Raw genomic sequence first — 12,506 nt, forward strand, 5'->3', positions numbered from 1 at the left:
GCTTGTTTCCTTCCATTGTGGTCTCTCTCTCTCTCTCTCTACCTTGGAGTCTTTTCATGTCGTCCACAGCTGCAGGAAAGTTTGATGGATGGGGAACAAGCCTCTCACACAGCTACCAGCATCTTTTGTTCACATTACTTTGCATCGCTCCCAGTTGTAAATTCTCTGCTTTTACCTCTGAGTAAGATGTCACACACATTCTGCACAAGATGAAAGAAATAAAGAAAGGAACAGCAAAAACAAAATGAAGTGCCAAAATCCCCTGATGTCTCCCTTTGTCTTTGCTGTGATGCATTGGGATTATTACACAAGCTCCTGACCCCAAACCCCTCGCCCCCTCAGCCCCTTTCGTTACGTAACTTGTCCTCCTCGTCTTTATTGCTGCCCTCCTGCAGGAGCTCACTTGTCCTGCTCTCGCTGTAGCATCCACTTCACCGTCACTCCACCCGTAAACATGTCCGTTCAGCTCTGCTTGGTTCTGCTGGCTCTCTCCGCGCTGACTGCTGAATCTCATCACGACTGCAGCGATATCATCAAACCTGTGGAGGATCGAAGCAAGGTATGCAATCATGAGAAGTGACAGTCAATGTGAGCTTTTTCTCTCCCGTGAGAGGTAGTTTCATGAGTAGCGTGACTAAGGAGTTGTAAGATTCTGTACAGGTTTACGTTATGCTTTACTTTCCTGTGTTTACATTTTCATGTATTAATGAAGTTTTAATCCAACTGTGATCTATAATCTAAGAATTTGTACAGTTGAGTAAGATGAGAAGGACGATAACACGCCAGAGCGATCAAATACTACAGTAGTTCTTTATGCATTTACTATCCATATTGGATAAATCTGCGTTAAGAAGAATAACCTAAGAACTGAGTCACGGTTGTGCTCAGTCTGCTAACGGGCAGATCTTTTGAAAACATATTCTTGTAAAGTTTGGATTTCACTCATGTGTTTATGTCTAGGTCTACGGAAAATGGATATACCATGTCGGAGCAACGGACAGTGAATACAAACTGAAAGAACTGACAAAGGTCAACAGCTCCTGCATCGAAATCTCACCTTTACCTGGCGGGGAAGAGTTCAGCCTGCACTACGGAGACAAAATGTAGGCAGTGATCTTTTCACAGTGGCTCATGATTCCTTTACAGCAACAAGTGCAGAGAGTAATTCTTCCTTTCTGTGTTTGTTTCCTTGTCTCTTAAGGGATGGGAAGTGTGTTTACGGGACTGTCAACTCCACCACTACAGGAAACTCCACTAAACTGACGTGTAAGTGAAAGATGAATAGTTTCATGTTCTGTAACTTGAAAATACAAGCAAAGCAAAAATATTTAGTCTTCTGTTCCGTCTCATTTAGTTTCCTCTAACTCCAGCACTCATGAGGTCACTGGGAGCGCCCTGGTCACGTGCCCCGACTGTCTCCTGTGGAGTGACGACGCGGTGACAGAGGTGAACGGGGAAAGCAAAAGAAGCAAAAGCTTACTCCTCTTCAGTGAGTTCATTGTTCAACTGTTCACTTTTGCCTGCAGCCTTTTATCTATCAGACTGTTTTGCAATAACCTTTCACCTGCCCTGGCTGCAGCAAAGACGGGGAAGCTGGACGCTTCTCATCTAGATGTCTTCAAGAAGCAGGCTGAGTGTCTCCACCTGTTGTCCGATTTCCACTTTCCGGAAACTACAAGTGAGACCCCCCTGCCCGCCTCTGTACCCACGTGACTGTCCGCTCAGCGGCGTCCAGCGTGTAATCGGCCTTGTTCCTTCTTGTTTCAGACCTGTGTCCCGAGGAGAAAGAGGCGGCCGGAGACGCAAAGACCGAAGAACAATAGAAACCTGCAAAGAGCATCCCGAGACCTGAAGTAACTCTGTAATTCTGAGTCAAATCCGGATTCACATGCGCTTTCTTAGATCAAAAGAAAACTACCAGCACCACTTGATTCACCTGCGTGTGAAACAATGACGTAAAAACATAGACTGTCGCAAACGTTTAGATGCTTTTTTTGCTGTATGAAAGAGAAATCACTAGAGATTTCACATTTTCTGTCAGACTCATTAAATCATGATGAAAAAAGGTCTTTTTTTTTTCTTTTATGTGTGAAAGTTCTTATAAAACAACATTGACGGTTGGGTTTTGCATACCTGAAACAGATTCATACCTCCAGGGATTTCTGTCAGAGAGTGATGGATGAGGAGCCTCGTGGGGTTTAGGTGGTTCTCATCAGTTTTCTGACGCGTCCATCACTCTGATGCCACAAACAGTCTCACAAACAATTTTCTTTCAAACAAGGGTGTTACAGATATGTATATTCTGAGTGAGCAGCATCGTCACCTTTTTATCCCGAGAGCGCAGCTTTTGCTTTAAAGCGGGAAACAGTCCATCACCAAAATATGACAAAGGCAACACAAACGCTCCTCTTTTCTCATGATTAGTGTCAAAATAACACACAAGTGTAACATTAGGAGGACTCGGGGGCCCGGAGGAGTTCACTTTCTCAATGTCTTCGTGACCTTTACCTTTATTAACAGATCAATGAGACTAATTTAGCCCACTGCGGTGCTTGATTTCTTATGAAACTCGCTTTTGCAGGAACAACCACATCATTTTCATTTGGATTTAGGAGTCCTCAAATGCATACAAAACAAAACAAACAAACATCTTATCTAATGATAGAGTTTAAGTTGTCATATAAAACGAATGTGTGAACAATAATGGGAGTCAAAGTCAGAGCTGGATCCCTCCTCAAGGTCGGCCTTCATGTCCTCCACTGCTTGAGACGTTTTATGGATGGACGGCAACTGTTTTCAAGGGAAACCAGGATACACAATCTTCATCACGATTACTTGCTATTATATCTTGTTCCACTGAAAGAAGTAAACAAAGCTGTACATGTTGGTTTTGTTTTTAATGCTCCTCAAAAAGTGATATTTCTCAGTTTCTGGTAACTCAGAGCCCAAACACAAAGACAGCAGCTGTGTTTCAGTTTTATTGAATCAGCTGTTTGGTGTACTGTATGATTTTATTTCTGATCATCCGCTGAAGCAGCTGAAGGTCAGAGAGTGAAGACTAAAACTGTCTGCATTATCAACATGGACTTGCAGAGCAGACAAACTGATCACTGGAAGGAGAAACAAGCATTGGACCATTCCCCAAAAAGAGCCCAGTAACGCTACAGACTTGCTACAGCAAACTGCTGCAGACCGCAGAACTGAATGTCTGAAAGAAAGAGAGAAAAATAAAACGAGTTACCAGTTCATTTAAGTATTCCCAAAAGTGCATTCATCACTGTTGTCCAAAAACAGAACAAAGCAGGAGGAGATACTTTCAGTGTGTGTGTGTGTGTGTGTGTGTGTGTGTGTGAGAGAGAGAGAGAGAGAGAGAGAGAGAGAGAGAGAGAGAGAGAGAGAGAGAGAGAGAGAGAGAGAGAGCCTTTGTGCAGGGTTGTTTCCACATACTGAGAGATGTGGGGGTCCATCTATTCAGACTGAGCCAGCTGGACGTTATGTAACAAGATAAATAGGACACACGCTGACTGGAGCCGAGAAGTGAAACATTTTGTTCCCAGAGATTAGATCCTGTGTGTGTGCATGTGTGTGTGTGTGTGTGTGTGTGTGCATGTGTGTGTGTGTGCATGTGTGTGTGTGTGCATGTGTGTGTGCATGTGTGTGCATTTGTGTGCGTGTGTGTGCATGTGTGCGTGTGTGTGTGTGTGTGCGTGCGTGCGTGCGTGCGTGTGTTTGTGCGCGTGGCCCAGCCCCCTGTGCTGCCCGTCCCTGCTCCGTGAAGAGCCTGTGCAGCAGGATCCCTGACACCAGTGCTCTCTGTGGCCCCTGCTGTCTGGAGCTATGGCCGTGCAGCTGCTCGCCGCTCTGCTGGCTCTCGCCTCCCTGGGTGCAGCATCTGAGCCGGACTGTAAACAGGTCGTTAAACCTCTGCTGCTGGACTCCCACAGCCCCGTGAGTACCACAGATCGTTTGTTAGGAACAGGGCATGTGTGTCACCGGAGCAGCTCAGCGTTAAATCAGCTTCTTCCCAGTTTGCAGAGGAGTGATTTACGTAGCTGAGCCTGCTCACAAGGACCATTTTAATTAGGTAGATTTATTTCAAAAAGCTCCTGAAAGCACAGTTGCCAGGAAGCTGTCATTTTTAAGATACAGTTCAGTAGTAATTTTATTAAAATGCTCTTTACAATATGTGAACAAAACTGTTCAACAACAGAGCTGCATGTTGCAGTCGTTTCATATTGTTTATGTGTATATACTGGCACCTTACTTATAATAACATTACTAAGAGTATTCTATATTATTTTAAATACTTTATCACTGAAAAATACATGCTGTTGTTACTGATATTATGAAACTATAAATACGGTTCTTCTTATTTTAATAAGGAACTATACGTTTTGTCGTTGTCAGGTCTTTTTTTCTTCTCAAAAACAGTTAACTTTTTGCTCCAGTACTTGGGATACTTTTGACTTGTTTTGTGTCTGAGTATAGATTTATGGGAAGTGGGTTCTTCACGTCAGCTCTTGGGACCAGCACGGCCTGAAGGCTGACCTGGCGACGGTGAACAGCTCCTGGGTGGAGCTGTCGTCTTCCTCAGACACAGGGGTCATCACCGTCTACTGGGCCGACCGCCTGTGAGCACTTTTTCATCCACTTTTACTCCCATGAAAAAATGCTTAAAGGTGTTTAATGAAAGGTGATCCTGGTTCTTATTCCCTTTGTCATCACAGACATGAAGGCAAATGCATTCAGGGGTTAACCAACGCCTCCATCACAGGGATGACCAGTCACACCACTTGTAAGTTTTTTGTTTTTTTTTAATGTTTACTTTATTCTACCCTGATTGTTTCTGAAGCTTGCAGCCGCACCACGTGACAAAGATGTGGATCTCTCTCATGAACAAACTCCTGCAAAGCTCCAGATGTCGAAATGTGTTTGGGAATCAAATCGGTGCAACCAAATATACGTTGCATTGATTTTCTTCTCCTGTTTCATAGTTGTCATCAACGGTCACACTTCCTATCACGATGGGAAGTATTATGAGACCTGCAGCGACTGCCTCCTGTCTGAAGACACCACTCTCCTCCCTGATGGCAAATCAAAGGGAAGATATCTATTCTTGTATAGTAAGACTTTTTTCCTATCCTACATCTTTTTCTTTGAAAGAGAATATAGTGGTTAACATTTTGGGATGAAACTTCACATATTTGTCTCTTTTTTTTCTGTCCTCCTTTGACCTCCGATTTAAAGCACGGACGGGCAATTTGGAGCCGTCTGAGTTGGAGACTTTTAAGAAGCAGGCAGAATGTCTGAACTTCCCCTCAGAGTACCACTTTACAGGCAAAGGTCAGCGCAACTATCAGCCAACCCTGCGTGGTTATACGACTAAACCTTTCTCACTCTATGATCTTTTTAAATGTATTTTTTTGTCTAATTGCAGATCTGTGTCCGGATGACAGAGAAACAGCGCCACCTGCTGCTGAGGACACAGACAGCGACCAGGCCGAGCCCGAGCCAGCGGTGGAGTAGAGCCCAGACCTGCAGCCTGCTCGACAATAATCCACTCATGACTTGATGTGTTGATTTTTCAAGTTGGGTTTAACCTTCTCAGCGCACTGGCAGTGTCTTTGTGACTCTTAGCGTGAGGGTTGATGGTTGTATTGTGCATTTATTTGTCATGCAAATGATTTATGGAGCAGCAGAGTTCAGACGGCTGGTGTCACGTCGTCCTGATGGAACAGCAGCATGTTTGTTTTTTTTTGTTGGTTTTTTTACAATCCTAAATCTGATGTCTTATGGCCAAAAATTGTCAGTTTATCAGTTTATTTGTAAACATTTTCCATTACTTATGTGTATTAAATAAAACCTAATCTTCCTTACTTGTGTTATTTCATCTCATTTTCTTTAAATGAAAATAAAAAATAAACTGCAGACTTACTGTAAACTAAGATTACTTTAAAGAAGACTACAACAACTCCTCTAAACTTTTCCCTGAAACAGACTTGCTTTGCATTTTGAAGTGTCCCCACAAGGTCGAGGCTCTGCATGGAGACCTGACTCCAGCAGCGGCTCAGGAGGTGCTGGCTCTCAGCCTGAACTCATTCAGCTGAACAATGTGGGCAACAGAGGACCTTTCAGGCGGCCTCTCTGCTGTGTGAAAGAAAAGTGTAAATCTCTGAGCGGTTACTTAAAAAAAAAAAAAAAATCCTTAGTGGAGTATTTGGGCATGGAGAACACCCCCCACCCCATCCCATTAAAGGTGTTGCACAACCGCCTCTTTGTCTGAAAGTCAGGAAGGAACATGAATCAAGGGCAGAAGATTTCTGCTGCAGGTCCGGGAACATCCTCAGTCTGGCCATGGCTCTGCCCGCAGCTGTGTTTCTGCTGACGCTCACTTCCCTCGCTGCTGCGTCGGCACCTGATTGCAATGATCTGGTCAAGCCTTTTGTTCCAGAGGACCCCAAACTGGTATGTTGTGTTTCCGTTTCTTTTCTTTCTATATGAGCAAAAATAGTGGAGAATAACCAGGCTTTTTTTTTTTGTAAGAAAAGCAAAACAAAAAAGTGACTTTTATGAATATATATTTCCGTGACAGGTGTTTGGAAAATGGGTATATGCGATGGGAGCAGGCGACCCCGTGCCATACCACAATGCACTGGGCTCCATGAAAAGCTCCTGGATTGACTTGGCTCCCACTTCTGACAATCATACTTTGGCATTACGATGGGGAGATTACTGCTTGTGAGTTTTGTTACTGTAGACAAATTTGGTGACTAATTAAATATGTTAGATTCACACATGCAGTACTGACTTTTAAGCTTCTGTAACTTTGTTTCTCAGTAACCGGTGCGTCTTTGGGGAGGTAAATGCAACCTTCTCTGGACTCTCTACCACATTTCGCAGTAAGTGAACGACAATCAGGCATACATTTATCTTTATACTTTTCCATCAGATCAAGTATCCACATAAAACTTCTACTCTCTGCCCCGAAAGAAAATCTGTCGGACCACAAAGGACACATGCTGCAGACTTGCTCCGACTGCCTGCTGTGGACAGACACCTTTAGAAACGGGGATGTCACTGGCAGATACATCATGCAGTTCAGTAAGTCCTTTTTTTAAAATTATTTCTAGGTCAGAGCTTCAAATGACCGTGCTTCATGTTTTATTCTCCCATCTCATTCAGCAAAAACAGGAAAAATAGATGCCAAGGATGTTGACATGTTCAAGAAACAAGCGGAGTGCCTGAACTTCCCCGAGGACTTTCACAGCTACGATGGAAACATGGGTCAGTCTCTCTTCAAGGAGTTGTAATGGCTCTGTAAAAGTGCCACAAGGTGGAGATCTTCTGTTGCTGAATGAAGCGTGAAAGTAGTGTACTTTCTACCTTCACTAGTTTAAAGTCTTAATTAAAGCCAGAAAATGTAGCCAACATTTCCTCTGCTGGTCAGGAGAGGGTGTCGACATCCTCTCACTTGTTTCTCATACTTTTCTTTTTTGTCTGTTTCAGAGCTGTGTCCCGATGACAAAGAGACCACAGAGTGAGCAGCTGCACAAAAAAGAATTAAAAAAAAATGCCTATATACAACCTGTTTTAATACGATATACATGCTGCACCCCCCTTTTGAAATTTGTTTAAGTGGAACCATCTTTTCTCAAGACTGAAGATTTTCAAATTAAGAGGTGGGCTTCCACCAGGGGGCTCACGCTTTCATGGGAATCATAAGTGTGACATTATTAAAGAAAAGAAAAAAAAAGTGCTTATAGCAATTTGAGATATCCAGTTTATCAAACTTTTTCAGACTTTTTAGTTTGAATTTTTGGGTCTGAATTTCTTACTCAGAAGTATTTGACCATCTTCAGTCAGTTATTATCCATCTGTGGAATGAATCATGGAAATAAACAAGTTCAAAAGGTTTTATGATGTACTTTTTCAATACTTTCCCTGAGTGGCAAAGTACAGAAACTTTGACAAGGTCACCTGTACACACATTTCTGATTTATACTTGCCTGTACAAAGTTATTAGAGATTAAATGTACTTTGCATTCTTACTCAAAACATACAACAGATAAACACATGCAAATTTAAATCAAAAGCGCAGCTTGTTCTACAATAAGTCATGACTATCTGAACTGCAACACACGTCATTCTTTTGTGATTAAACAGTTGGATACAGCATGTTGGACTGCAGGGACGGTGATGTTCCTTCTGTAGGACACACGATACACTGGTACATCCACAGCTCATAAAACCAAGCTTCACAACTTCATTTAATCCAACCTGAGTATTTTTCTTAATTCAAAAAATATACTGATCCTCAAGTGTTTTGGTGTTGCATTTGCTAGTTGGATAGTTTTTCTTCTCAAGTCTTTTCACTCAAGCCACCAGCCGGCTGTACTGGCCCCCCAGGCCAGTCTGAATCCCCTCCATCTTGCAGGACCTGCTGCTGTTCGTCAGTCCACTGGTTCTGGTGCTGCTGTGCGATTCTGAGCTGCTCTCTGCTCGTGCCGGTCCCCTGCACCTGAGAAACGCCTCCACTTGCCTCTGGCACTGGGATGAGCCAAAGTAATAGAGGACTGGATCCAGGCAGCAGTTGAAACTGCCTATACACATGGAGATGAGGTAGGCCTGGTAGGAACTGTCTCCGGACTTGTGGGCCAACTTGACGTAGTGGCTCATCAGGATGATGTTGGTGGGTGTGAAACAGACGGCAAACACGAGCAGCACCAGCACCACCATCACCATAGCCCGCGTCTTCTTGGAGCGGTTATCCACGTTGGCTGCTGCCAGAGCCTGAATGATGCGGACGTAGCAGACGACCGTGAAGACGAGAGGGATGAAGAAGAAGATGGAGGAGTAGATGGGGAAGAAGTACAGGTAGTAAGCTTGTAGCTTTTCTACATCTTGTACATCATGGCAGGTGGTGATTCCGAGGTCTGGTAAATGGATGGTCTGTCCTGACAGCAGGAGGGGGAAGACGCCCCCCAGCGACAGCAGCCACATGGCGGCGCACACGGCTGCAGCCGTGCGGGGGCTGCGCCACGTCAGCGCGTTCATGGGGTAAACCACAGCCAGGAAACGGTCAACGCTTATGCACATTATGAGCAGGACTGAGCAGTACATGTTGCAGTAGAAGGCCGCGGTGACAACTCGGCACATGAAGGAGCCGTAAATCCAGTTGTTGCCATGGTAATGGTAGGCGATTCTGAAAGGGAGCAGCAGGCCGAAAAGCAGGTCGGCACAAGCCAGGTTCAGCATGTAGATCACTGCTGCCTTCTTGGGACGGATGTGACGCACAAATATCACCACGGCAACCAGATTGAGGGGCACGCTGACGATGAAGACCAGGGTGTAGATGGTTGGGATGAAGGATGTTGCCAAGCGACCCTGAAGAAACTTTTTGGTTTCTTCAGAGACATAATAGCTCTTGTGGGGGCGACGGTGCTGGTTGTGGTGGTGGCCGTGTGGCTTTACGGGCTCCCGGTCCGGCTCCATGCCGCTCCCATCGTCCAGCAGGTCTAAAGCAGACAGGTCAATATAGTCGGCCGGCTCCTCAGTGACCAGTACAAAGTGACCAGAAAAAGTCCGTGGGAGAAGCAAGGAGCCTTTAGAGACAAATAAATAAAAACAAGCAGAAATGTTCATCAGTGCACAGCAAAACCCAACATGTTAATTTTAATAGAGTTAAAAGAGTTAAAGTGACTCTTTGCTGGTGTTTATATAATTCTCACAGGCTCAGTGTTCAAATGATATTTTCTTCATTTTAAATAACTTTTCATAATGTTAATATTTTAACTCTTGGATAGTGTTACATTTCTAACACTAAAGTGCATTTTTAACACAAAATTGTGTTTAAAATTAACTAATTTGTGTCTTTTTTCTCCCAATTTATGAAAGTGATATTTTTACACCAAATTATATTCTCCCCTATTCACTAGCGGTGTTAATTTCAACCAAGTTAAATCAGTTTCAATTTAGGACAAATGCCAATTTTCTTATAAATGGGTTTTTTGTTTTACTTTGAAATTATTTCTTTCACTTGTGATGTTGACTTGAAAATATTTACTAGCATATCAATGGCACAAAATGTAATGTTTTCACATATTTATACAGCCAAATTTATTAATCTTAATGAAATGAAGTATTACAAATAAAAAAAAAAGTTGTTTATTTTGATGAGCATCAATGCTGACTAGGAAAAAGTAATCATCGTCAAAATAAAAAAGGTACAATATCAAAGGCTTTTATCCTGACAGCGCTGTGTAAGTGGAAGTGCTTCATAAATTACCTGATTGTCTGCTTTAATAATAACTCATCACTATGGTTTACACACTTGCCTTCATGTCAGCTTTAAATTACTCTGTGGGATTTAACGGGAACTCTCTGGGATTTTTACCAAACAAATGAAATAGTCACATCAAACAAATACAAGACTGATACTTTTATATTCATGCAGGAGAATTTAAAACTAATTAATCACTGGGTACCATTTTTAGTCTACATCTAAAGTAACTAAGTACCTTTACTGGGATATTTATGCTTTTACTTTAAGGGTGTGAATACTTTCCCCACCAGAGTACAACTGATCTGCTTGTAAGTACTGTGGTATTTATAGGTTATATTGGGAAAGCATCTTCAGGGAAATTTCTATTAACAACTGTTAAATTCACTTTCAAGAAGAGGCTGATACAAACCACCTTTTTAAAGTATAGTTTAAGCAGCACAAAAAGTAACTATAAAACATTATTCAATGAAGTGCAATAGAGTAGAGGGATTAAATTTAGAGGCTACTTACCATTTTGGGAGGGAAGTGCTAAACTCAGGTGAGAAAACACACCAAACAAGCCTATCAACAGGGGAAGCATAGTTTCTCTGAATAACCTCCAAATACTGTACAGGTGAGCTGAAATGATCCGTTAGCCAGAAGGGTTTTTGAAGTGTGTTTCAGTGAGGGGGAAAAAAAAGTTAAAGGGCAAAGGGGAAACTCCGCCCCTGCTGTGCACAGTTCCGCCCCCTTTACAGATGAATACAAAAACCACTAAATATTAACGGAAATAAAAAGCAGATGCTGGTTCAAGTGAACAAATGAAAATACTCTGATAAGCTTCTGGACATGTAATTTATTATGCACATTGTTCAGCCATTAGGAGACAATTATATAGGAATAATAGCAACATATTTAAAAAATACATCAGTTGTAGCTTCCTGTTGTATTAAAACTGTTTTTTTTTTCTTTTTCTTTAAAAGGCACTGGTAAACTACTATTTGTCATGTCTGTGTAGAGCAGCTGAAGATCAGCACCCCAGCTGTGCTGCTTAATCAACAGGAAGTGTTCCAGCAGAAAATGTCCTCCAAACCTTTAAGGTTTCCAACATACCAGGTCACAGACTTGTTTCCCTGCATCTTTACCAACAAAACATGAATATCGTTGCAATTTAATCATTAAAAGTACATTACATTTACAATCACCATGTGGAAAAATACACAACAAACTGTATGAAGTTCATGTTTCATTTGATTGTGATCAATTAAATTATATGCAGATGAAACAAAACAGTCTCATACATGTGATGTTTCTGACCAAGAATTTAGTTAAACCAAAGTCAGAAGTCTGTTGTTTTCTCCCCTTATTTATTTTCCGTAGAATTTCTTGTTCAGAAGGAAAATGAGTAAATTGACGTTCACTTTTGCTTTGTCAAACATCTTCATGACGGCCACGCCTTCATACTGCAACTGAAGGAGGTCCTGGACGCAGAATACAAAAGATGCAATTAGACCTCAAACAAACTAGTGTCAATATTCACATCTTTACAAATACAGGAAGTTGGTGCATTTACTTAAATGACACTGTCAAAATAAGCTGTCAAATCAATTATTTTAACAACAGAAGGTATTCCCTGAAAAAACAAAGCCTTCATTTCCACAATTCCCATCAGTAGCCCAAAGAAGGAAACAGGAAATGTATCCATCTGTTACCGAGGTTGACTGCTGCTTTCATGAAATTCTGACACTTGGGAAACGTTTACCTGGAAATGAAGCTGGACCTTTTCCATCTCTACTCCCATAAATTTGGCTTTCACCTCAAAATCTCCGACTTCCTCACTTGGCGAAATGTCAAACATGACATTTTTGAACCTGAAGGATGAAAAAGACAATAAATGTGACAACACAGGACATGTGGCAAAGATAGATAATACTCAAGTGCTCAAAAACGCTTGAGTCTAATTCTCAACAGCACTTCGGAGAAACTCCAAATGTACTTGAAATGCAGTTTCCATTTAAGTAAAAAAGGTTAAATATCTTCATATCTTTGACCATTTGTGCTCATCTGCTCCGTACTTCCTCCCTGGTGCAGTCTGACTCCAGAGTATGACAATAGTTGTGAAAATAAAAGGTGATGCAGGGCATCTAAACGAACTAATGAGATATTTTTCTTCCTACATGCACACAGAAACTGCTGACAAAGGACATCCGCAAGTTTTAAGTGAATCAGAGCACATGGTTTTCCA

At 42.1% G+C, this 12,506-nt stretch overlaps 4 protein-coding genes across 4 annotated transcripts in view; 2 read left to right on the forward strand and 2 right to left on the reverse strand.

The window, feature by feature from the left end:
- The first annotated feature begins 394 nt into the window (after window positions 1–394).
- LOC133451037 (uncharacterized) lies at window positions 395–2,069 on the forward strand. The gene is made up of 6 exons (XM_061729963.1): window positions 395–559; window positions 961–1,103; window positions 1,202–1,266; window positions 1,355–1,489; window positions 1,580–1,678; window positions 1,768–2,069. The coding sequence occupies exons 1-6, from the start codon at window positions 455–457 to the stop codon at window positions 1,821–1,823; spliced, it is 603 nt and encodes a 200-aa protein (XP_061585947.1). The 5' UTR covers window positions 395–454; the 3' UTR covers window positions 1,824–2,069.
- A 1,721-nt stretch (window positions 2,070–3,790) lies between these two features.
- On the forward strand, window positions 3,791–5,749 carry LOC133450415 (uncharacterized). The gene is made up of 6 exons (XM_061729029.1): window positions 3,791–3,948; window positions 4,489–4,631; window positions 4,728–4,795; window positions 4,995–5,123; window positions 5,248–5,343; window positions 5,438–5,749. Exons 1-6 carry the CDS (start codon window positions 3,838–3,840, stop codon window positions 5,524–5,526), a joined length of 636 nt encoding a protein of 211 aa, XP_061585013.1. The 5' UTR covers window positions 3,791–3,837; the 3' UTR covers window positions 5,527–5,749.
- Window positions 5,750–7,899: 2,150 nt separating this feature from the next.
- Window positions 7,900–10,943, reverse strand: f2r (coagulation factor II (thrombin) receptor). Its single transcript, XM_061729027.1, has 2 exons — window positions 10,793–10,943; window positions 7,900–9,602 (listed from the first exon to the last, which is right to left on the reverse strand). The coding sequence occupies exons 1-2, from the start codon at window positions 10,860–10,862 to the stop codon at window positions 8,374–8,376; spliced, it is 1,299 nt and encodes a 432-aa protein (XP_061585011.1). The 5' UTR covers window positions 10,863–10,943; the 3' UTR covers window positions 7,900–8,373.
- A 159-nt stretch (window positions 10,944–11,102) lies between these two features.
- iqgap2 (IQ motif containing GTPase activating protein 2) overlaps window positions 11,103–12,506 on the reverse strand; it is a 44,979-nt gene continuing 43,575 nt past the window's right edge. Inside the window, exons 37-38 of the mRNA XM_061729025.1 lie at window positions 12,024–12,132; window positions 11,103–11,742 (exon numbers count right to left, since the gene is read on the reverse strand). Coding sequence (XP_061585009.1) covers window positions 11,629–11,742; window positions 12,024–12,132 — 223 coding nt within the window. The 3' untranslated portion in view covers window positions 11,103–11,628. The remainder of the gene's footprint in view (window positions 11,743–12,023; window positions 12,133–12,506) is intronic.

Source organism: Cololabis saira, chromosome 9, assembly GCF_033807715.1.
Source record: "Cololabis saira isolate AMF1-May2022 chromosome 9, fColSai1.1, whole genome shotgun sequence".
Taxonomy (NCBI): domain Eukaryota; kingdom Metazoa; phylum Chordata; class Actinopteri; order Beloniformes; family Belonidae; genus Cololabis; species Cololabis saira.